This window comes from Somniosus microcephalus, chromosome 12, assembly GCF_052327205.1.
Source record: "Somniosus microcephalus isolate GS21.2 chromosome 12, FLI_Smic_1.0, whole genome shotgun sequence".
NCBI classification, from domain to species: domain Eukaryota; kingdom Metazoa; phylum Chordata; class Chondrichthyes; order Squaliformes; family Somniosidae; genus Somniosus; species Somniosus microcephalus.
In genome coordinates, this window is record NC_140998.1 from 85,016,834 (window position 1) to 85,039,284 (window position 22,451).

General features: G+C 47.0%; 1 protein-coding gene across 1 annotated transcript in view; it reads right to left on the reverse strand.

Moving 5' to 3' along the window:
- Nucleotides 1–19,912, reverse strand: part of LOC147109370 (factor associated with metabolism and energy-like) — a 54,056-nt gene extending 34,144 nt beyond the window's left edge. Inside the window, exons 1-3 of the mRNA XM_086003259.1 lie at nt 19,410–19,912; nt 18,755–18,837; nt 14,104–14,190 (exon numbers count right to left, since the gene is read on the reverse strand). Coding sequence (XP_085859385.1) covers nt 14,104–14,190; nt 18,755–18,837; nt 19,410–19,662 — 423 coding nt within the window. The 5' untranslated portion in view covers nt 19,663–19,912. The remainder of the gene's footprint in view (nt 1–14,103; nt 14,191–18,754; nt 18,838–19,409) is intronic.
- Nucleotides 19,913–22,451: the final 2,539 nt, after the last annotated feature.

A 22,451-nucleotide genomic window follows, 5' to 3' on the forward strand; every position in this document is an offset into this window, starting at 1 on the left:
TAAAGTCTCCCCCCCCCCTCTTGTTCGCTAACCTCACCCGCGACTGTAAGCCCATCGCTACCAAAAGCAGGCGGTACAGTGCAGAGGATAGGAGCTTCATTAAATCCGAAGTAGCAAGACTCCTGAAGGAAGGGATTATTGAGGGTAGCACTAGCCCATGGCGAGCACAAGTGGTGGTAGTGAAGACTGGCGAAAAACAGCGCCTAGTTATTGACTACAGCCAGACGATCAATCGCTACACCCAGTTAGATGCATACCCACTCCCCCGCATATCTGACATGGTCAATCAGATAGCACAATACCGGGTGTTCTCGACGATTGATCTGAAGTCGGCATACCACCAGCTCCCCATCAGGGCTGAGGACCGCCAGTACACAGCTTTTGAAGCTGACGGTCGTCTCTACCACTTCCTCCGAGTCCCCTTCGGCGTCACCAACGGGGTTTCGGTCTTCCAAAGGGAGATGGACCGAATGGTTGACCAGAACGCGCTGCAGGCCACCTTCCCCTATCTAGACAACGTCACCATCTGCGGCCACGACCAGCAGGATCATGACGTTAACCTAGAGAAATTCCTCCGTACGGCCCAGCGGCTGAATCTAACATACAACAAGGACAAATGTATGTTTTGCACCACGCGCCTCGCCATTCTTGGCTGCGTAGTGGAGAACGGAGTCATCGGCCCCGACCCCGACAGAATGCGCCCCCTTATGGAGCTCCCTCTCCCCCACTGCCTAAAAGCACTGAAGAGATGCCTAGGGTTTTTCTCTTACTATGCTCAGTGGGTGCCCAACTATGCGGACAAAGCCAGACCCCTCATCAAGTCCACCTCCTTCCCCCTGACAGCAGAGGCATGTGCAGCCTTCACTCTCATAAAAAGAGATATTGCGAAGGCCACAATGCACGCAGTGGATGAGTCCATCCCTTTCCAAGTGGAGAGCGACGCATCCGACTTCGCCCTAGCTGCAACCCTTAACCAGGTGGGGAGACCCGTGGCCTTTTTCTCAAGGACCCTCCAGGGCCCCGAGATTCGACACTCCTCTGTCGAAAAGGAGGCCCAGGCCATTGTGGAAGCAGTGCGACATTGGAGGCATTACCTGGCCGGAAAATGATTTACCCTGCTCACTGACCAGCGTTCAGTAGCTTTTATGTTTAACAATAAGCAGAGGGGCAAAATCAAGAACGACAAGATCTTGAGGTGGAGAATTGAACTCTCCGCCTACAATTACGATATCTTGTACCGGCCCGGGAAACTCAATGAGCCCCCAGATGCCCTATCACGTGGTACATGCGCCAACGCGCAGGTTGAAAGACTGCAAACCCTCCACAATGACCTCTGCCACCTGGGGGTCACCAGGTTCTTCCATTTCATCAAATCCCATAACCTGCCCTACTCCATCGAGGAGGTCAGGGCCATGAACAGGAACTGCCAAATCTGTGCCGAGTGCAAACCGCATTTTTATAGGCCAGACAGAGCAAGCCTGATCAAGGCCACTCGCCCCTTCGAGCGCCTGAGCGTCGATTTTAAAGGGCCCCTCCCCTCCTCTGACCGCAACGTGTACTTCCTCAACATAATTGATGAGTACTCCCGTTTCCCGTTTGCCATCCCTTGCCCAGACATGACCAGTACCACGGTCATTAAAGGTCTGAATGACCTTTTCGCCTTGTTCGGCTTCCCTAGCTATATCCATAGCGACCGGGACTCATCCTTTATGAGCGACGAACTCCGTCAGTACCTGCTCACGAGAGGTATTGCTACAAGCAGAACCACCAGCTACAACCCCCGGGGGAACGGCCAGGTGGAAAGAGAGAACGCGACGGTTTGGAAGGCCGTCCTCTTAAACTTAAAATCTAAGGGCCTTCCGACCTCTCGCTGGCAGGAGGTCCTCCCTGCGGCGCTCCACTCCATTCGGTCACTGCTTTGTACGGCCACCAATGCCACCCCCCATGAAAAAATGTTCACTTTCCCCAGGAAGTCCACATTGGGGACCTCGCTACCGACATGGCTGACGTCTCCAGGACCCGTCCTACTGCGGAAGCACGTGAGGTCCCATAAAACGGACCCCCTGGTCGAGAGGGTGAGCCTCCTCCACGCCAACCCCCAGTATGCTTACATGGCGTACCCGGACGGGCGGGAGGACACAGTCTCCATACGAGACCTCGCACCTTCGGGTGCCCCTGAAACACTACCATTGCCATCCACCACTACCCACAACCCAACCCCTGTAGTCGGCATGCCGCGGCCCCAGGACCCGTCATTGACCACCCAACCACTCAATGAGACGCCAGATTCAACGTTGGATGCTGCACCATCACCGCCGCCACCACGACGATTAGGACGGCATACAAGGCCACCTGATAGACTTACTTACACGAACCTTTAGTACACTTCACCCCGCCGGACTCAATTTTAAACAAGGGGTGAATGTGGTAAACCACTGTTATTGTTGTTCACCGTTGTTGTTGTTGTTGCACACTGTTGTATCTATGCATGCCTCAGCTGGCTCCGCCCCTGGCTCCACCCACATGCCCAGGTATAAAGGTGACTGCTCTGCAGCCCCCTGCCTTCTTGGAAACCAGTCACCCACGAGAGGCATGCTCTGTTCTTTGTTAATAAAAGCCTTTTAGTTACTCTCCTAACTCCCCGTCTTTTATGAGTAATTGATAGCGCATCAGGTATTCCAACAGCACCTCTCCTACCTTCAATTAAGCAAGGAGCAGTGTATTAGATGGCTCCGCATCACCAAGGTGGTGGTCACAGAACTCTGCCACCTCCTCCAAACAGACGTCCATAGGATGCCTTAAACCCCAGATCCCTTTTGCTCCCCACATGCCCATCATACCATCCCTGTGTCATGCCATATCACAGCATCCTCCTGGGCGCAAAGGTGAAATGAGAGAGACCACAAAATATTGCATACTCCATTAATACATTTAAGCATAAACATATCACATTCATTCTAATAACTAATGACCCTTCTGCCTGCCATGGTTGAATAACTGTCATTGTGTGCAAGGTGTGAGATGTGGGTGTGAGTGTTGGTAGGTAGAGATTGTTGGTGGGTGAGCGCTTGGGGTGTGGTGCTTTGGGCAGTGTGTGAAGCTTGTGATACAGATGATGGTATGTAGCATTTGTTGAAGCATTCAATCACCCTGACCACCCAAATGAGGTGGATCTGCCATGAGCACACCTGCTTCAGTCGTCCGGCTCCTTCTCCTTGTTGTGCTTCTCCTTGCAGAGGCAGCTGCACAGCCAGCAATGCTGAGAATGAGGTGCTGCAGTATCAATGAACTTCCCCTTTAAGTACTGGGAAAAGCCTGTGGCAATGATGAGTTGCGATTAGACTGCACCCGATATTGGTCCACCTTTTAAGTGTAACGCCACTTGATTTATACCTCCAATCATTTCTGAGAGTAGTGAGAATGAATTTTGTGTGCAGTCTAAAGCATTAGCGCCTGGCGCTAATTCTCAAACTTTTCTAACGACACCACCCATTCCTGGGCTGTAATGAATTTCTAGCCCTCTATCTCCAATTTGACCTTCTTTCCTCCAGTTTCACTAACAAAATGACAGTGTGTCACATACATGTGTGCCTGACAAAACCCTCTAGGAAACAGTAGTAGCTTTGTGCATCTTTGGTATTCTTTACAACCTTAGTAGAGCAGCAAATGCCTTTCTGCACAACATGAAAAATGTTCCTAAATCACTACCTTTTAGTGGGAGGGCTAGCACCATAATAAATGCTAAACAATTTACTATTGTACTAAAGAACAGAAAGATTTTACAAAATCAATGAAAATCAAGATACAAAAGAAATTCGGTTGATAGCGCCAACGATTAATGCCTAAAGAGGCCGAGCAGTGGGGCGCTAGCCAATTTCCGGGCGGGCGCAAGGCGCGCCCATATTGAGCATGCATTTAGCGCCGGCGCTAAATCTTAGCGCCTGCTCATGGGCGCAGGCTGATTATGATGTCATTTGAGTGTGCAACGCCTTTTGGGTGACCCGGAGCAGAAACTCAGTGGCGTCCCCCTCCGTAGCGCCTGGCGCTAATAGTGACAGCTTACCTGGGCCTTACCAAGTCGCTTTCGGTCTGGAGGAGCGTTATTTAAAGGGGACTGGTGTGGTTTAAAAGCGGCAGCCATTTTTGGATCACAACTTCCTCGAGAGCTACAAAGAGTTGTTGAGCTGCACACTGAGAGCCATTTGACCACTGAGCCAGCGCAGGCAGACGATCTTCAGACTTCTGATCATCACCTTGCTGTTGGTGAGCCTTGACAATGGGGAACCTTCCTGTGGGCACTTATTATGGGGGCTGCATTGGAGGGGAACGTCCTGCTGCTGAATCATCTGGAAAGGGCACTGAGACGCAGGGAGAGGGGGGCGGGCATGGCCAGACGGAGGAGGGCCAACAGACGTCGCCACAGCAGACCTTACGCTGGCAGGGTTATCCGACAGCAGTTTTCCTACATGAACATGCCGGAGGAGCAGTGTGTCAGAAGGCTGCGATTTAGAAAGGAGGTGGTGACTGAGCTGCGCCAGCTGCTTCAGCCAGATCTGCAGCCTGAGAAGGTGCAGGACATCTCTGTCGGCGGCTGAGAAGATGGCTGCTGACCTGAACTTCTACGCGAGCGGCTCTTCTCAGGCTGCGCGTCAGAGGCTGATCAGAAGTAGCTTCTAGGCCCCTCTCACGGAATGCTTGCTGCCATTCCAAGAACAGGAATGGAACCGGTCTGATACCCCCAAGCCTGTGAAGGGCAAGATGCATGTAAATGAAGAAAGTGTTTCATTACACAAAATGTGGTTCCTTCAAACATGAGAAAGCTATGGCAACAGAAAGCAAAACTAATACACTGACACATAACTGCCTCTCACACCCGGGAGACTGTCCAAAACATAAATCACATTCCATCTTCCTTGGCCTTGATTCCACTGCGCCAACCAAAGCATCCAATGCCCCATCAGTGAGGCGTTCCGCCCTCTGCCTCACCCTTTCCATGTCTTGCTAGGCTGGTGCGCCACAGGTAGGCTCCCACCGCTTTGAAGGCCTACAAGGCAGTGAGTGTGTCTGGTGATGCCAATTGACCTGCCCCTTTGAGAGCTGACCGGCGCCACTGTGTCTCAGGGAAAGTGATTATTGACAGCACCCTCGCTGCGTTCCGCCGCGGCGAAATTGGGTTTCGCCGTCGGGTTAGTGCCTTAAGAGTAGCGTGCAGCGCCTGATTTAGTGCCGCAATCACCTTTAGGGGCGCTGCAACCCAGTATCGCGCTAGGTGGCGCTAAATTGCGCCTGGCGCTAAACTTTGCGCATCGCCAGGACTAGCGCCCCAAACGCGGCTATACCGAATTTCTAGGCCAAAGAGAATACAAAAGATGGGGAAAACAAACAAATATAAAAAGAAAAAAATCAGTTCTGCAATCCAACCAATAGAAGAGACTGCAAAGGAATTAATCGTTTTCATGAAGTAATGTATAATTTTACTTCATTGGGTTCTAATGGATTGTCAGATAGTGCATATCTGTTAATGATTATAAATGTGTTGACAATTCTTATGATCAGTACAAGGCTGTCTATAAATTATTGGCAACCACAATATTCTTGTCTGTAAGCTTGACTGCCCTACCAGCTCATTTATAAACCCTTATGAGTTATGACCAAACTGAATGAGCTATCAGCAAGATTAAATACTACACGTCAACAATCAATCTTTTGACAGCTGGTTACCAAGCAGCACAATTTAGTACATACATCACTATTGGGACTTGCTCTCGTCTGCCAAAACTACTCACTGTTCCAGGATCATCCTGGAATGTAAAGATAACCCCCGGCTTCTTTTCTCTATGCAAACCGTCTTCTTAAATCCCTCTCCTCCGTCTCCTCCACCCTCATATCCAACAACAAGTGCAAGGAGCTCATGGACTTCTTTGTCACTAAGATTGAGACCATCCGATCAGCTGCCTCTGTCATTTCACTCCCTTCCCCTAGCCCACCGGGCCAAACATCTTCTAAGGTTCCCCCGCCCTAGCCCTGAACTCGTATCTTTCTCTAGTTTCTCTCCTATCTCCTGTCATGCCCTCTCCAAGCTCATTTTGTCCATGAGACTCACTTCTTGCTCCCTCGACCCTATTCTCACTAAACTACTGACCACCCAACTCGCATGTTAGCTGATATTGTTAACGGTTCCCGCTCCTCAGGTACTGTCCCTCGCCGTCAAATCTTTTTCTTTATTCGTTTATGGGATGTGGGCATCGCTGGCAAGGCCAACATTTATTGCCCATCCCTAATTGCCCTTGAGAAGGCGGTGGTGAGCCACCTTCTTGAACCGCTGCAGTCCGAGTGGTGAAGGTACTCCCACAGTGCTGTTAGGTAGGGAGTTCCAGGACTTTGACACAGCAATGATGAAGGTATGGCGATATACTTCTAAGTCAGGATGGTGTGTGACATGGAGGGGAACTTGGTGGTGGTGGTGTTCCCATGCGCCTGCTGCCCTTGTCCTTCTAGGTGGAAGAGGTCGTGGGTTTGGGTTTAAGTTGGCGGATGGGGTGCCAATCAAGCAGGCTGCTTTGTCCTGGATGGTGTCGAGCTTCTTGAGTGTTGTTGGAGCTGCACTCATCCAGGCAAGTGGAGAGTATTCCATCGTACTCCTTACTTGTACCTTGTAGGTGGTGGAAAGGCTTTCGGGAGTCAGGAGGTGAGACACGCTCCGCAGAATACCTAGCCTCTGACCTGCTCTTGTTGCCACAGTATTTATGAGGCTAGTCCAGTTAAGTTTCTGGTCAATGGTGACCCCCAGGATGTTGATGGTGGGGGATTCGGCGATGGTAATGTAGAATGTCAAGGGGTGGTGGTTAGATTCTTGCTTGTTGGAGATAGTCATTGCCTGGCACTTCTGAGCGCAAATGTTACCTGCCACTTATCAGCCCAAGCCTGAACATCATCCAGGTCTTGTTGCATGCGGGCATGGGCTACTTCATTATCTGAGAAGTTGTGAATGGCACTGAACACTGCAGTCATCAGCGACCATCCCCATTTCTGACCTTATGTTGGAAGGAAGGTCATTGATGAAGCAGCTGAAGATGGTTGGGCCGAGGACACTGTCCTGAGGATCTCCTGCAGCGATGTCCTGGGGCTGTGATGATTGACCTTCAACCACCACAACCATCTTCCTTTGTGCTAGGTATGAAGCCAGCCAGTAGAGAGTTTCCCCCCCGATTCCCATTGACTTCAGTTTTACTAGGGCCTTGTAGCCACACTCGGTCAAATGCTGCCTTGATGTCAAGGGCAGTCACTCTCACCTCACCTCTGGAATTCAGCTCCTTTGTCCATGTTTGGACCAAGGCTGTAGTGAGTTTGGGAGCTGAGTGGTCTTGGCGGAACTCAAGCTGGGCATCAGTGAGCAGGTTATTGGTAAGTGCCACTTGATAGCACTGTCGACGACACCTTCCACCACTTTGCTGATGATTGAGAATGGACTGATGGGGCGGTAATTGGCCGGATTGGATTTGTCCTGCTTTTTGTGGACAGGACATACCTGGGCAGTTTTCCACATTGTCAGATAGATGCCAGTGTTGTAGCTGTACTGGAACAGCTTGGCTAGAGGTGCGGCTAGTTCTGGAGCACAAGTCTTCAGCACGATAACTGGGATGTTGTTGTGGCCCATAGCCTTTGCCGTATCCAGTGCGCTCAGCCATTTCTCAATATCACATGGAGTGAATCGAATTGGCTGAATACTGGCTTCTGTGATGGTGGGGACCTCAGGAGGAGGCCGATATGGATCATCCACTTGGCACTTCTGGCTGAAGATGGTTGCAAACGCTTCAGACTTGTCTTTTGCACTCAATTATTGGGCTCCACCATCATTGAGGATGGGGATATTCATGGATTCTCCTCCTCCTGTTAGTTGTTTAATGGTCCACCACCATTCGCGACTGGATGTGGCAGGACTGCAGAGCTTTGATCTGATCTGTTGATTGTGGGATCGCTTAGCCCTGTCTATAGCATGCTGTTTCCACTTTTTAGCATGCATGTGTTGCAGCCTCCCCAGGTTGGCACCTCATTTTTAGGTACGCATGGTGCTACTCCTGTTATGCTCTTCTACACTCCTTATTGAATAAGAGTTGGTTCCCTGGCTTGATGGTAATGGTAGAGTGAGGGATATGCCAGGCCATGAGATTACAGATTGTGTTGGAATACAATTCTGCTGCTGCTGATGGCACACAGCGCCTCATAGATGCTCAGTTTTGAGCTGCTAGATCTGTTCTGAATCTATCCCATTTAGCATGGTGGTAGTGCCACACAACACGATGGAGGGTGTCCTCAGTGTGAAGACGGACTTCGTCTCCACAATGACTGTGCGGTGGTCACTGCTACCAATACTGTCATGGACAGATGCATCTGCAACAGGTAGATTGGCGAGGATGAGGTCAAGTAGGTTTTTCACTTGTGTTGGTTCTCTTACCACCTGCTGCAGGCCCAGACTGGCAGCTATGTCCTTCAGGTCTCGGCCAGCTCAGTCAGTAGTTGTGCTACCAAGCCACTCTTGGTGATGGACATTGAAGTCCCCCACCCAGAGTACATTCTGTGCCCTTGCTACTCTCAGTGCTTCTTCCAAGTGGTGTTCAACATGGAGGAGTACTGATTCATCAGCTGAGGGAGGGCAGTAGGTGGTAATCAGCAGGAGGTTTCCTTGCCCATGCTTGACCTGAAGCCATGAAACTTCATGGGGTCTGGGGTCAATGTTGAGGACTCCCAGGGCCACTTCTGCCCGACTGTATACCAGTGTGCCGCCACTCCTGATGGGTCTGTCCTGGCGGTGGGACAGGACATACCCAGGGATGGTGATGGAGGTGTTTGGTACATTGACTGAAAGGTACGATTCTGTGAAGGAAACTCTGCTGCCCATATCCTAACTCACACCAAGTCCCGTTCACCCATCATCCCTGATGTACACTGGCTCCCAGTTAAGCAACATCTCGATTTTAAAATTCTCATCCTTGTTTTCAAATCCCTCCATGTCCTCGTCATTCCCTATCTCTGTAATCTCCTCCAGCCCCACAATCCTCCGCCATAACTGCACTCCTCTGATTCTGGCCTCTTGAGCATCACCAATTTTAATCGCTCCACCATTGGTGACCGTGCCTTACATAAGAACATAAGAAATAGGAGCAGAAGGCCAACATGCCATTTGCCTTCCTTATTGCTTGCTGAACCTGCATGCTAACTTTCTGTGTTTCTTGCACGAGCACACCCAAGTCTCTCTGAACACCGACATTCAAAAGTTTCTCACCATTTAAAAAATATTCTGTTTTTCTATTCTTCCAGCCAAAGTGAATAACCTCACATTTCCCTACATTATACTCCATCTGCCACCTTACTGCCCACTCACTTAGTCTATCTATATCCCTTTGCAAACTCTTTGTGTTCTCCTCACAGCTTATTGTCCCACCTAGCTTTGTATCATCAGCAAACCTGGATACATTACACTCGGTCCCTTCATCTAGGTCATTAATATAGATTGTAAATAGCTGAGGCTCCAGCACTGATCCTTGTGGCACCCCACTGGTTACAGCCTGCCAACCTGAAAAAGACCCGTTTATCCCTACTCTATGTTTTCTGTCTGTTAACCAATCCTCTATACATGCTACTATATTACCCCCAACCCCATGAGCCCTTATCTTGTGTAATAACCTTTTATGTGGCACCTTATCGAATGCCTTTTGAAAATCTAAATATACTACATCCACTGGTTCTCCTTTATCTACATCCTCAAAAAACTCTGATATGTTTGTCAAACACGATTTACCTTTCATAAAACCATGTTGACTCTGCCTAATCATGTTATGCTTTTCTAAGTGCCCTGATACCACTTCCTTAGCAATGGATTCCAGCATTTTCCTACTACTGATGTCAGGCTAACTGGCCTGTAGTTCCCTGTTTTCTCTCTCCCTCCTTTCTCGAATAGTGGTGCTACATTTACTACCTTCCAATCCACTGGGACCGTTCTAGAATCTAGGGAATTTTGGAAGATCAAAACCAATGCATCCACTATTTCTGCTGCCACCTCTTTTAGAACCCTAGGATGTAGGCCATCAGATCCAAGGGATTTGTCGGCTTTCAGTCCCATTAGTTTCTCTAGTACTTTTTCTCTACTTATATTAATTATGTTAAGTTCCTCACCTTCATTAGACCCTTGCTTCCCCAGCATTTATGGTATGCCTTTTGTGTCTTCTACTGAGAAGACAGATGATAAAATATTTGTTTATCATTTCTGCCATTTCCTTATTCCCCATAATAATTTCTCCTGTCTCAGTCTCTAAGGAATCAAGGTTGACTTTTGCTACTCTCTCCCTTTTTACATACTTGTAGGAGTTTTTAGAATCTGTTTTTATATTTCTTGCTAGTTTTCTCTCATTCTATTTTTTCCCTTTTTGTCAATTTTTTGGTCATCCTTTACTGGTTTCTGAAACTCTCCCAATCCTCAGGCTTACTATTATTCTTCACATCATTATAAGCTTCTTCTTTCAATCTAATTCTATTCTTAACTTCTTTAGTTAGCCACGGATGGATCACTTTTCCCGTGGAGTTTTGTTTCTTAATGGAATGTATTTTTGTTGAGAATTATGAAATATTTCTTTAAATGCTAGCCACTGCTTATCTACCACCATACCTTTTAATCTATTTTTCCAATCTACCTTAGCCAACTCGACCCTCATACCTATGTAATTGGCTTTATTTAAGTTTAAGACTTTAGTTTCGGACTTAGGCAAGTCACTCTCAAACTTAATGTGAAATTCCATCATATTATGATCTCTCTGACCCAGAGGATCCTTTGCTATGAGATTGCTAATTAACCCTGTCTCATTACACAATACAAGATCTAAAATAGCCTGTTCCCTGGTTGGTTCCATGACGTATTGCCTTCAACTGCCAAGGCCCTAAGCTCTGGAATTCCCTCCCTAAACCTCTCTGCCTCTCTACCTCTCTCCTCCTTTAAGATGCTCCTTCAAACCTACCTCTTTGACCGAGCTTTTGGTCATCAGCCCTAATATCTCATGTGGCTAGGTATCAAATTTTGTTTTAGAATGCTCCTGTGAAGTGCCTTAGGATGTTTTATTATGTTAAAGGCGCTATATAAATGTAAGTTGTTGTTGTATAGTTCAGCTGCTTTCTGACACTCTGTATAGTAACCTTTCAAGAACTGTTAGCAATTTCAGAGCATATCTTCTACAGAAATATCTTTTCAGGATCCGTGTAAAAGTTAGTTTAAGAATCACATTGTTATTTTACACACTGGTGTCAATGTTCTACTGTCTTTATCAATATTTAATAAACCTGCATTTTTCTGAGCAAACATTAAAAGTCTACTGAGTGCAGATTGTCTGCTCACCATCTTGATTGGGGTATGCTGCATGAGTTGGCCCAAGAAGGAGGAATGGAAGTAAAATATAAAATCATTGGAGCAAAAAAATGTCTACTTAGTAAAAAGACACAGGCCTAGAAATTCGGTATAGCCGCGTTTGGGGCGCTAGTCCTGGCGATGCGCAGAGGCTAGCGCCAGGCGCAATTTAGCGCCACCTAGCGCGATATTGGGGCAGGAATTCCTCCCCAAGCGCGTGAGTACGGAAGGGGTACTCACGCGTCTGGCCGGAGGAAATGCCGGTTTTCAGCATGCACAGCGCATGCGCTGAAAACCGGCATTTCCTCTCCTCTAACCCAAGAGGTGAAGAGGCTAGCACGTGCGCTGTAGGGGGCAGCGCGTGCATCTTGGATTTCCTCTGTTTTGGGGGATTTGCGCATGTCTAAAGGCCTCCGGTCTTTACGCTTGTAAAAAGCACACGTAAGTATTTATTTTTACAGGTAAGTGGTGTTTTAGTGTAACTTAGAATTTTTTTTCCCACAGGTTTATTATTTTAAAGAATCTACAATAAGGTAAGTTTAGTTTTAGACCCTTTTTATTAAAAATTTATTTTTTTCAAAAAAAAAAAAATTGTTTAAATTATTTTTTTAAACTTATTTATATTTAATTTAATGATTGGGATGTTTTTTAAATTTTTATTTAAAGTTTAAATAGTGTTTTGGGCCCCCGTAGTTTTCATGAGTTTGACAGTTATTACTCTCAAACTCATGAATGAACCTTCCCCTCCCCTGATTGGTTGTACAGTGCTCACCTGATCCCAGCCGGCACATCGCACTAACTACGCCGCTGGATCAGGTAAGCACTGCGCGCTGACATCTGAACCGGGCCTGTGACAGGAAATGCAAGCAGGCCCGGGCTTCAGATGTCAGCGCGCAGGGTGAGTGCAGATCGGGGGCTTGCACGCGCGGCAAGCCCCCGACACCAAGTACTGGGCCAGTGGGTTGCAGCGCCCCTAAAGGTGATTGCGGCGCTAAATCAGGCGCTGCACGCTACTCTTAAGGCACTAACCCGGCGGCGCAACCCAATTTTGCGGCGGCGGGGCGCAGCGAGGGTGCTGTCAATAATCACTTTCCCTGAGACACAGTGGCGCCGGCCAGCTCTTAAAGGGGCAGGTCAATTGGCATCACCAGACACACTCACTGCCTTGTAGGCCTTCAAAGCGGTGGGAGCCTACCTGTGGCGCACCAGCCTAGCAAGACATGGAAAGGGTGAGGCAGAGGGCGGAATGACTCACTGATGGGGCATTGGATGCTTTGGTTGGTGCAGTGGAATCAAGGCCAAGGAAGATGGTCAGAATGTGATTTATGTTTTGGACAGTCTCCCGGGTGTGAGAGGCAGTTATGTGTCAGTGTATTAGTTTTGCTTTCTGTTGCCATAGCTTTCTCATGTTTGAAGGAACCACATTTTGTTTAATGAAACACTTTCTTCATTTACAATGGCCATGCCTGCTATTTACATGCATCTTGCCCTTCACAGGCTTGGGGGTATCAGACCGGTTCCATTCCTGTTCTTGGAATGGCAGGAAGCATTCCGTGAGAGGGGCCTAGAAGCTACTTCTGATCAGCCTCTGATGCGCAGCCTGAGAAGAGCTGCTCGCGTAGAAGTTCAGGCCAGCAGGCATCTTCTCAGCCACCGACAGAGATGTCCTGCACCTTATCTGAGGCTGCAGATCTGGCTGAAGCAGCTGGCACAGCTCAGTCACCACCTCCTTTCTAAATCGCAGCCTTCTGACACAATGCTCCTCCGGCATGTTCATGTAGGAAAACTGCTGTCGGAAAACCCTGCCAGCATAAGGTCTGCTGTGGCGACGTCTGTTGGCCCTCCTCTGTCTGGCCATGCCCGAACCCCCTCTCCCTGCATCTCAGTGCCCTTTCCAGATGGTTCAGCAGCAGGACGTTCCCCTCCAATGCAGCCCCCATAATAAGTGCCCACAGGAAGGTTCCCCATTGTCAAGGCTCACCAACAGCAAGGTGATGGTCAGAAGGCTGAAGATCGTCTGCCTGTGCTGGCTCAGTGGTCAAATGGCTCTCAGTGTGCAGCTCAGCAACTCTTTGTAGCTCTCGAGGAAGTTGTGCTCCAAAAATGGCTGCCGCTTTTAAACCACACCAGTCCCCTTTAAATAACGCTCCTCCAGCCCGAGAGCGACTTGGTAAGGTCCAGGTAAGCTGTCACTATTAGCGCAGGCGCTACGGAGGGGGGCGCCACTGAATTTCCGGTCCGGGGCGCCCAAAAGGCGTTGCACACTCAAATGACGTCATAATCAGCCGGCGCTAAATGCATGCTCAATATGGGGCGAGGCGCTAGGCGCCTTGCACCCGCCCGGAAATTGGCTAGCGCCCCACTTCTCGGCCTCTTTAGGCATTAATCGTTGGTGCTAACAACCGAATTTCTCCCCCACAATGTTTTAGAAGAAAGAATTTTACAGAAACAACAACATTCTAATTTAATAAACAGCCCGTGACATCCGTTTAAAACATAGCCATGATCTGTAAATGAGTTTTAACGGGTTATTTTTGCTGGGTTCTGCCACTGGCACGGAGCCTTGCTAGATGCGAGCCTGGGTTGGAGCTAGGACTATAACGCCATCGCGCTAAATTGTCTGAAACTCGCCAGTAGCAGAACCTAACCGAATTATCACCATAGTTCGGACTTTAATACCTGATGTCTTCACCTAGTATGGAATAATTCACCTGTGCTTTGCGTGCATTTGCTGCTCGCTGCTTTTCCAGAAGCTTCTCCGGGGTGATCACTGTACAACTGTTGATGGGTTCAAGTCTCTAAATATATAGAATAAAACAAATACTTTCATAGTTTTACCTATGTTGATGTTTAACTTAGTGACAAACAATAATTGGATACTTTTCATGCAGTAAATTTTTGAATTGATACATATGTTGTTCTGTGAGGTGGCCTGAATGCTGCATAATGGTTGCTTTTGCTTGTGAACCAGCACGAAGATTATTATAAGAATTGTAGAACAGTGCTTTACTGCACTATGATATGATAATATCTCATATTTAGAAAATTGCACTTGGTCTTTTTTTTTAATTGGGAAGCAAACTAATGTTAAATTAATGAAAATAATTCTGACAGTTTTTGTTACTATACTATATATATAGGTTAAATTTATATTTGGGTCCCTTTAGAGTAATACAAGGAATAGGCATGATGTTTTAGTGTTTAATACAATAAATGGGGTCAATCATGGGGTCACATCACAGTGGAACCACTTCTCTTCGGGCCACTAAAATATTGAGCTGTGTTTTTCTGTCTCAAATGCCATTTCTATGATATTTGTAAACAATACACTTGTAACTGGTTTCTCAAGATTGTTACGCAGTGATCAGCAAAGTGAATTTAAAGGGCCAATGGGAATATTGTTTTTACAGTTTTAAGGCCATTTTTGGCGCATTTTCCAATTGTTTGTTTTGTTTTCTCCAGGCACTTAGGTTCTCCTGAACCTCTGTGCCAATTATTTGTTTTTGTATGGTCCGTATCACCACTCCCGCCATCAGTGGGCTTCCGAGTGGGAATCTCCTTATTTGAGGTGCTGGAAAGGAGAAGAGGACCACTGATGGGATACCAGTCTGGTCAGGCTGTATGAAAGGTGCTCTGTGCCCACCCTTTATTTCACACATCGGCTTCTGCAGCCAGAGGTGACCAGGCTTCACTTTGGCAGGCAATCAGTGCAGGACAGAAAAAGATTAGGAGTCATCGGAACACCGTTCCCGCATTGTCCTGTCTACATCTACTTAGATTTAAATTCCAGCAACAGACCTTTCCATTTCACATGAGAAAGGAATCTCTGGTGCTGAGGACTCGTGTACTTTGGGAACATTTGGCTGGCCCAGTGATCGTTCTACAATTTTGCAATGTAAAGTAGCATTTGTTTCCAGATACGCGACGGATCATTGAGATACACAGTACTTTGAGTACTATTACTGTTGAATATTTGGGGACTGATTATACAAATGTACGCTTTCAGCATGCAGCCTCACCCATCAGAAATACTCATTTGGACAATCGCTCCTTTGAAGCATAAAGGCGCAAGTATTCTGACAGGAGAAACTGAGATGAATTTGTAAAATAACGTTACTTTTACAACAGTGGCTGCACTTTAAAAGTACTTCAATAGCTGTGAAGCCGATGGTCCTGAAAGGCGCCATATAAATGTACTTTTTTTTACTTTGGAAAGCGGTATTCTAGCTGATGATACCTAGAACCTTGTTCCAGGAGCAGTGCTGACATTCAGGACATAATATGTCGCATATCATGATACGTGCATTGTGTTGTAGGTATAGTATTTGTATCGTAGCTTGGATAAAATCTAAGATAGAAATATAAGGAAGTTGTGTAAAGGTTTGACGGTGCAGCAAATTAAAGGAATCCAAACTGTGGACTACGTGCCACCTGTGCGCCTGGACTGCTGTCAATCCAGCCCTGAAAACTCAGGTTACTATTTGAAGTTACACTTCTTATTCTCTGGTTTATCACAGAATCACAGAAACCCCACAGTGCAGATAGAGGCCATTTCAGCCCATCGAGCCTGCACCGACACATATCCCACCCGATCCCCGTAACCCCTACACCAACACATATCCCACCCTATCCCCGTAACCCCACGTATTTAATCTCCCTAACACTAAGGGTCAATTTATCATAGCCAATCAACCTAACCCGCACAGCTTTGGACTGTGGGAAGAAACCGGAGCACCCGGAGGAAACCCACGCAAACACGGGGAGAATGTGCAAACTCCACACAGACAGTCACCCGAGGCCGGATTCGAACCCGGGTCCCTGGCGCTGTGAGGCAACAGCGCTAACCACTATGCCACCGTGCTGCTATCCTGTTATCCTGTTAACATTTTGTGGGCCTGAAGGTTTGAAAAGTTCATTGATGAATAAATCCTAAATTAGTGTACCTGTTTGTTTCAGCAACCTGATATAGGTGAAAATTATTGGGAAAGAGGATTCAAATGTTATTTACAGCCCATAAATGTAAAATGTTTGGGTACCGCCTACAATAAATTCAGAATATGCAGCATAACAAATGTTCCTTAGCAGCCAACCTCGTAATATGACAGTATCGTTTTTACAGCAGTTACTAACACACAGATAGGCGAGTTTACTTGTTCAGGTGCCACATGGATTGTCTTTACTCACCCTGATGGGCAGTCCGTTCAGGTATTTTTTTATTCATTCATGGGATGTGGGCGTCGCTGGCAAGGCCAGCATTTATTGCCCATCCCTAGCTGCCCTTGAGAAGGAGGTGCTGAGCTGCCTTTGATACGATGCATTTTGACACAATGAGGATTGACCTGGTCCATGTCTTAATGGTGTTTTTTTTTGATTGGCTGAAAATCAACCTTTACAACAAAGTTTGAAGGACCATTACCCAAAATGCAAAATAGGAGTGAAGAGTTTTAAGTTTGTTCTTGCAAGTGGGGAAACGTACAAAATGTAATAATAAAAACCAGAGGCAGAATGAGGAGACAGCACCGGTAGGAGTTATTTTTAATGAGTGTAATATTAGTGTTTATTTCAGTGTCCCTGTTTATGAGCTGATATGGAAGAAAATGCAAAAATCTTCCCGGAAATAGTGGACAACCAAGGGTCTAGTGAGAATGAGGAACTGAAAGATATTAGTATTAGTAAAAAAGTAGTACTGGGGAAATTAATGGGACTGAAAGCCGATAAATCCCCTGGACCTGGTGGCCTACATCCTATGGTTTTGAAAGAGGTGGCTATAGAGATAATGGATGCATTGGTTGTCATTTTCCAAAATTCCATAGATTCTAGAACGGTTCCCGTGGATTGGAAGGTAGCAAATATAACCCCACTATTTAAGAAAGGAGGGAGAGAGAAAATGGGGAACTACAGACCAGTTAGCCTGACATTAGTAGTAGGGAAAATGCTAGAATCTATTATTAAGGATGTGGTAACAAGGCACTTAGAAAATAATAATAGGATTGGGCAGAGTCAACACAGATTTATGAAAGGGAAATCATGTTTGACGAATCTGTTAGAGTTTTTTGAGGTTGTAACTAGCAGAATAGATAAGGGGGAACCAGTGGATGTGATGTATTTGGATTTTCAGAAGGCATTCGATAAGGTGCCACACAAGAGGTTATTAAACAAAATTAGGGCTCATGGGATTGGGGTAATATACTAGCATGGGTTGAGGATTAGTTAATGGATAGAAAATGGAGAGGAGGAATAAACAGGTAATTTTCGGGTTGGCAGGCTGTAACTAGTGGGGTACTGCAAGGATCAGTGCTTGGGCCTCATCAATGATTTAGATGAGGGGACCAAATGTAATATATCCAAGTTTGCTGATGGTACAAAGCTAGATGGAAATGTAAGTTGTGAGGAGGATGCAAAGAGGCTTCATGGGGATATAGACAGGCTAAGTGAGTGGGCAAGAACATGGCAAATGGAATATAAAGTGGAGAAATGTGAAGTTATCCACTTTGGTAGGAAAAATAGAAAAGCAGAGTTTTTTACATGGTGAGAGATTGGGAAATGGTAGTGTTCAGAGGGACCTGGGTGTCCTTGTACACAAATCACTGAAAGTTAACATGCAGGTACAGCAAGCAATTAGGAAAGCAAATGGTATGTTGGCCTTTATTACAAGAGGATTTGAGTATAAGAGTAAAGATGTCTTACTGCAATTATATAGGGCCCTGGTGAGACCACACCTGGAGTATTGTGTATAGTTTTGGTCTCCTTACCTAAGGAAGGATATACTTGCCATAGAGGGAGTGCAACGAAGGTTCACCAAACTGGTTCCTGGAATGGGTGGATTGTCCTATGAGGACAGATTGAGTAGACTAGGCCTATATTCTCTAGAATTTAGAAGAATGAGAGTTGATCTCATTGAAACATACAACATTCTTACAGGGCTTGACAAGATAGATGCAGGGGGGATGTTTCCCCTGGCTGGGGAGTCCAGAACCAAAGGTCACAGTCTCAGAATAAGGGGTCAGCCATTTAGGACTGAGATGAGGAGAAATGTCTTCACTCAGAGGGTGGTGAATCTTTGGAATTCTCTACCCCAGAGGGCTGTGGAGGTTCAGTGGTTGTGTATATTCAAGACAGAGATCAATGATCAGTCATGATCTTATTGAATGGCTGAGCAGGGTCGAAGGGCCAAATGGCCTACTCCGGCTCCCATTTCTTGTTATGTTCTTAAAACTGGTTATTCTCATTTCCCAGTACCTGACTGCAGTCTGAAGCTTCCTTCTGTTTTGTGCCTTAAAGTTATTTCACTGTTTGATTAATTTGGAGCAGATCCGGCGAGTTGACGGGTATAAAATACTTCAGTTAGAATACTTCTCTCACCTGAAATCTTCGAGGAGGGTGCTTTTTTATGATGCTCGTTTCGCCGTCGTCCAAAGTGATATCAAACGAGGTGGCCCTGGGTACTTAAAAGACGGATACACTTGTTAAAAAGGAAACCATAGCTCCTTGTAATCTCCTGTCAAACATTAACGGCATAGGAACAATTGACCTCATTGCCCTCGCGGGAAAAAAATACCATAGTAATGAGTAAATCTAGGCAATAATTAACAAATTAAAATGCACTACCAGGAAATATTAACAAATTCCCGGGTTCCGTGATGCAATGGAGATTATACTGAACTGGAAAAACAAAAGTCAACGGAGCTTGAAAGCCTGCTGAATGCAAAATGCAGTTATTTGCACAAATAGCTGCTCCTGTAAGGGTTGCTTCTCAGTCCAATAAATTAAGTGTTTGCACCTTACTAAATAATCTTGGAAATGTACACACGGGCTTTACGAATATTTCACTGCCATTCCAGTGCAAAATATAAACAATTCAGAGAAAGTAAATAAAAGCTGTCTGAAGTTATACAACGTTTAAAACCCACGCAGATCACTGGGCGCGGTGAAGCAGCACCGACCACAAGTTTGCTGGAAGCTGCATCATTTCGGAGCAACTGTGAGCGGCCAGTCAGTGTTGTATCTGCCCACGTACCTTGCCTGAGACTGGGCAGGGCGCCGGTGCCGTATCCCGCGTGCAATGTCTCTTTCAAAGGAGGAAGTCCGCTTCTTCTCGAGGTCCAAGTTTCCTTCAGGTCGCCGTGTTTCAGTCGGTGGCCCGAGCCGTCCGCCCCGCGACTGCCGGAGCCGCCGCCCCGGTGAAGCTGGGGAATCGCCTCGGCCTCTTCGGCGGGCACCGGTGTCACCTGGATCACCTTGTGCTGGGCTTTAGACCAAGCTGAGCCCATCTTCCCTCCGGACTGTCTTAGGCATCAAGACTAAGGGAGCTTTCATATTGCCCGATGGGGTTTTTGTTGTGTGTGTGAGAGAGTTTCGGGTTTTATGCCACAGATCGCGGTCTGAGCTTGAACATGCAATGATCCGGCGGGAATGCTGCAGCGCAGGTTCCCTGGAGCGTTCCGTTGCCAGGGTAACGCCAGGCGCCCTCCCCGGGACTGCGCGCGGGCAGCTCTGCCCCGTTACCCACTACAGCACACTCCCGACTGCCGCCAGCACACCACATGGTAAACTCAGCCCCGCCTGGGCTGGAGAGACTCCAGGGATGTACCTGTTACTACACCATGCGCCTGGACTAGTTTCTTTCTCCATTTCTGTCTTTAATTTGGCATCGGAAAATAAAGCGAAGAAGCTACCAGAATAGTCCACCAAATGTCATCTCTCCCTGTCTGCAACCACACTCTCGAGCTGTGGTACTGCCCCCAGAACCCTGAATAATTTGTAGACTTCAGCCTGTACCCATCTCCAGAACTCTTGTTCCATTCCCCAAGTCTCCTGAAGACTCATCTTCGCCATGCTCGCCTCCATAACTAAAGACATGAGACAAAATCTGAGGGACGCTGTGGTCAGTAAACCCATAAACCCTGCAAGGACTATTAATTAGAGGGCACCAGACAGTCCTTTAACCCCTTCACCTCGTCAACAAAATACCAACTGGAGGTTTACTGTCGATGTCATGGGAACATAGGAATGGGTGCAGGCATTTCAGCCCCTCAAACCTGTCCCACCTTTCAACTAGAATATGTCATGGTACAATTCTGGTGAATCTGCGCTGTAACCCCTCCAAGGCCACTATTTATTTCGAAAGCTTGATGCCCAAAACTGAACTCAGTTCTCCAGTTGGGGTCTGACCAAAGCTCTATACAACTGAAGCATCATTTCCCCACCTTTGCATTCCAATCCATTTGAGATAAAGGCCAACATTCCATTTGCCCTTATAATTACTTTGTGTACCTGTGCACTGGCTTTTAGTGATTTGTGTACATGGACACCTACATCTCTTTGCTCCTGCACTACTCTAGCCTCTCGCCATTAAGAAAATGTTCCAAATTGTGTTTCTCAGATCAAAAGTGGTGACCTCAAACTTCCCCACATTGAACTCCATCTGCCATAGTTTTGTCCACTCAATCTCTCTATGTCCGTTTGTAAATTCCTGCTCCCACCTACACAACTTACTGTGCCTCCTAACTTAGTGCCGCCTGTAAACTTGGATATATAACTCTTTATTCCCTCATCTAAGTCATTAATATATGCACACAGTGGCCTGATCTTGAGTTTTCAATACATTTCCTGTATAGAGACAACTGCAAACAGTCCATGAAAACTGTGGAAATTATGTACTCCTATTATACTTCTTTAACCTTTAATCCAAGGTCAGACAAAATAGTTACTAAAGTACGATGCTGTTCTTTCACTTTCCAGCCATTATTGTTTGTCAGTCTTATTGTTTCTACTGTTATTTTTTGTCTCTGTTTGTATTTGCTACCTGATTTTTATTTTGCTTTTTTTTGCTACCTACCTTCACGCTGTTTTCCTTTGCTTATTCTCAGGAAGTCCCTCTTACTTTCCTCTTTCTATATATTTTTTTGTTTCTACTCACTTTCATTCTCCTTTCTGAATTCTCCAGTGCCGACTCCTCCAGCCCAACCATGAGGCAGCATGAACCCTCTGTGACTTTCTGAGAAAATAGCAAGATCTCGGAACATTATATAGATACCTAGGGCTCGATTTTGCCATTGGTGCAGGCTGGGGGCGTGTCAGCTGCTTTTCATGTTAGTCACCCGACGCCAATTTGATGTGGGAAAAATATGCGATTTTCCCCTAATTGGGCAATTGATTTCCAGCGTGTGGGAACCCCTGGCCCACTTAGTCTTTCCATCCTGAAAGTTGCCTCCGATGACGTCATCAGTGCTGTTGGATTTAAGGCCTGCAAGCAGCCTTGCTTCTTTTGCAGACTGCAAACCTTCACATGGTCCATCTCTGACTCTTCCCTTCCCTTCCTCGACTTCTCCGTCTCCATCTCTGGGGATAGGTTATCGACCAATATTCACTACAAGCCCACTGACTCCCACAGCTACCTGGACTACACTTCCTCCCACCCCGCTTCCTGTAAGGACTCTATTCCATTCTCCCAGTTTCTCCGTCTCTGCCGTATCTGCTCCGACGATGCCACCTTCCACACCAGTGCTTCAGACATGTCTTCCTTTTTCCGCAACCGAGGATTCCCCTCTACCGTGGTTGACACTGCCCTCGACCGTGTCAGTTCTATCTCCCGCACTTCTGCCCTCACCCCTGCCCCTCCCTCCTGGAACCACGATAGGGTTCCCCTTGTCCTCACCTTTCACCCCACCAGCCTCCACATTCAACGGATCATCCTCTGGCATTTCCGCTACCTCCAAAGTGATCCCACCACCAAACGTATCTTCCCCTCCCCTCCCCTTTCAGCATTCCGCAGGGACCGCTCCCTCCGAGACACCCTAGTCCACTCCTCTATCACCCCAAACAGCCCTTCCCCTTCGCCTGGCACCTTCCCATGCAAGCGGAGGAGATGTAACACCTGCCCCTATACCTCCCCCCTTCCCACTGTCCAGGGCCCCAAACACCCCTTCCAGGTGAAACAGCGATTTACTTGTACTTCTCGCAATCGAGTATACTGTATTCGCTGCTCACGATGCGGTCTCCTCTACATTGGGGAGACCAAACGCAGATTGGGTGACCGCTTTGCGGAACACCTCTGTTC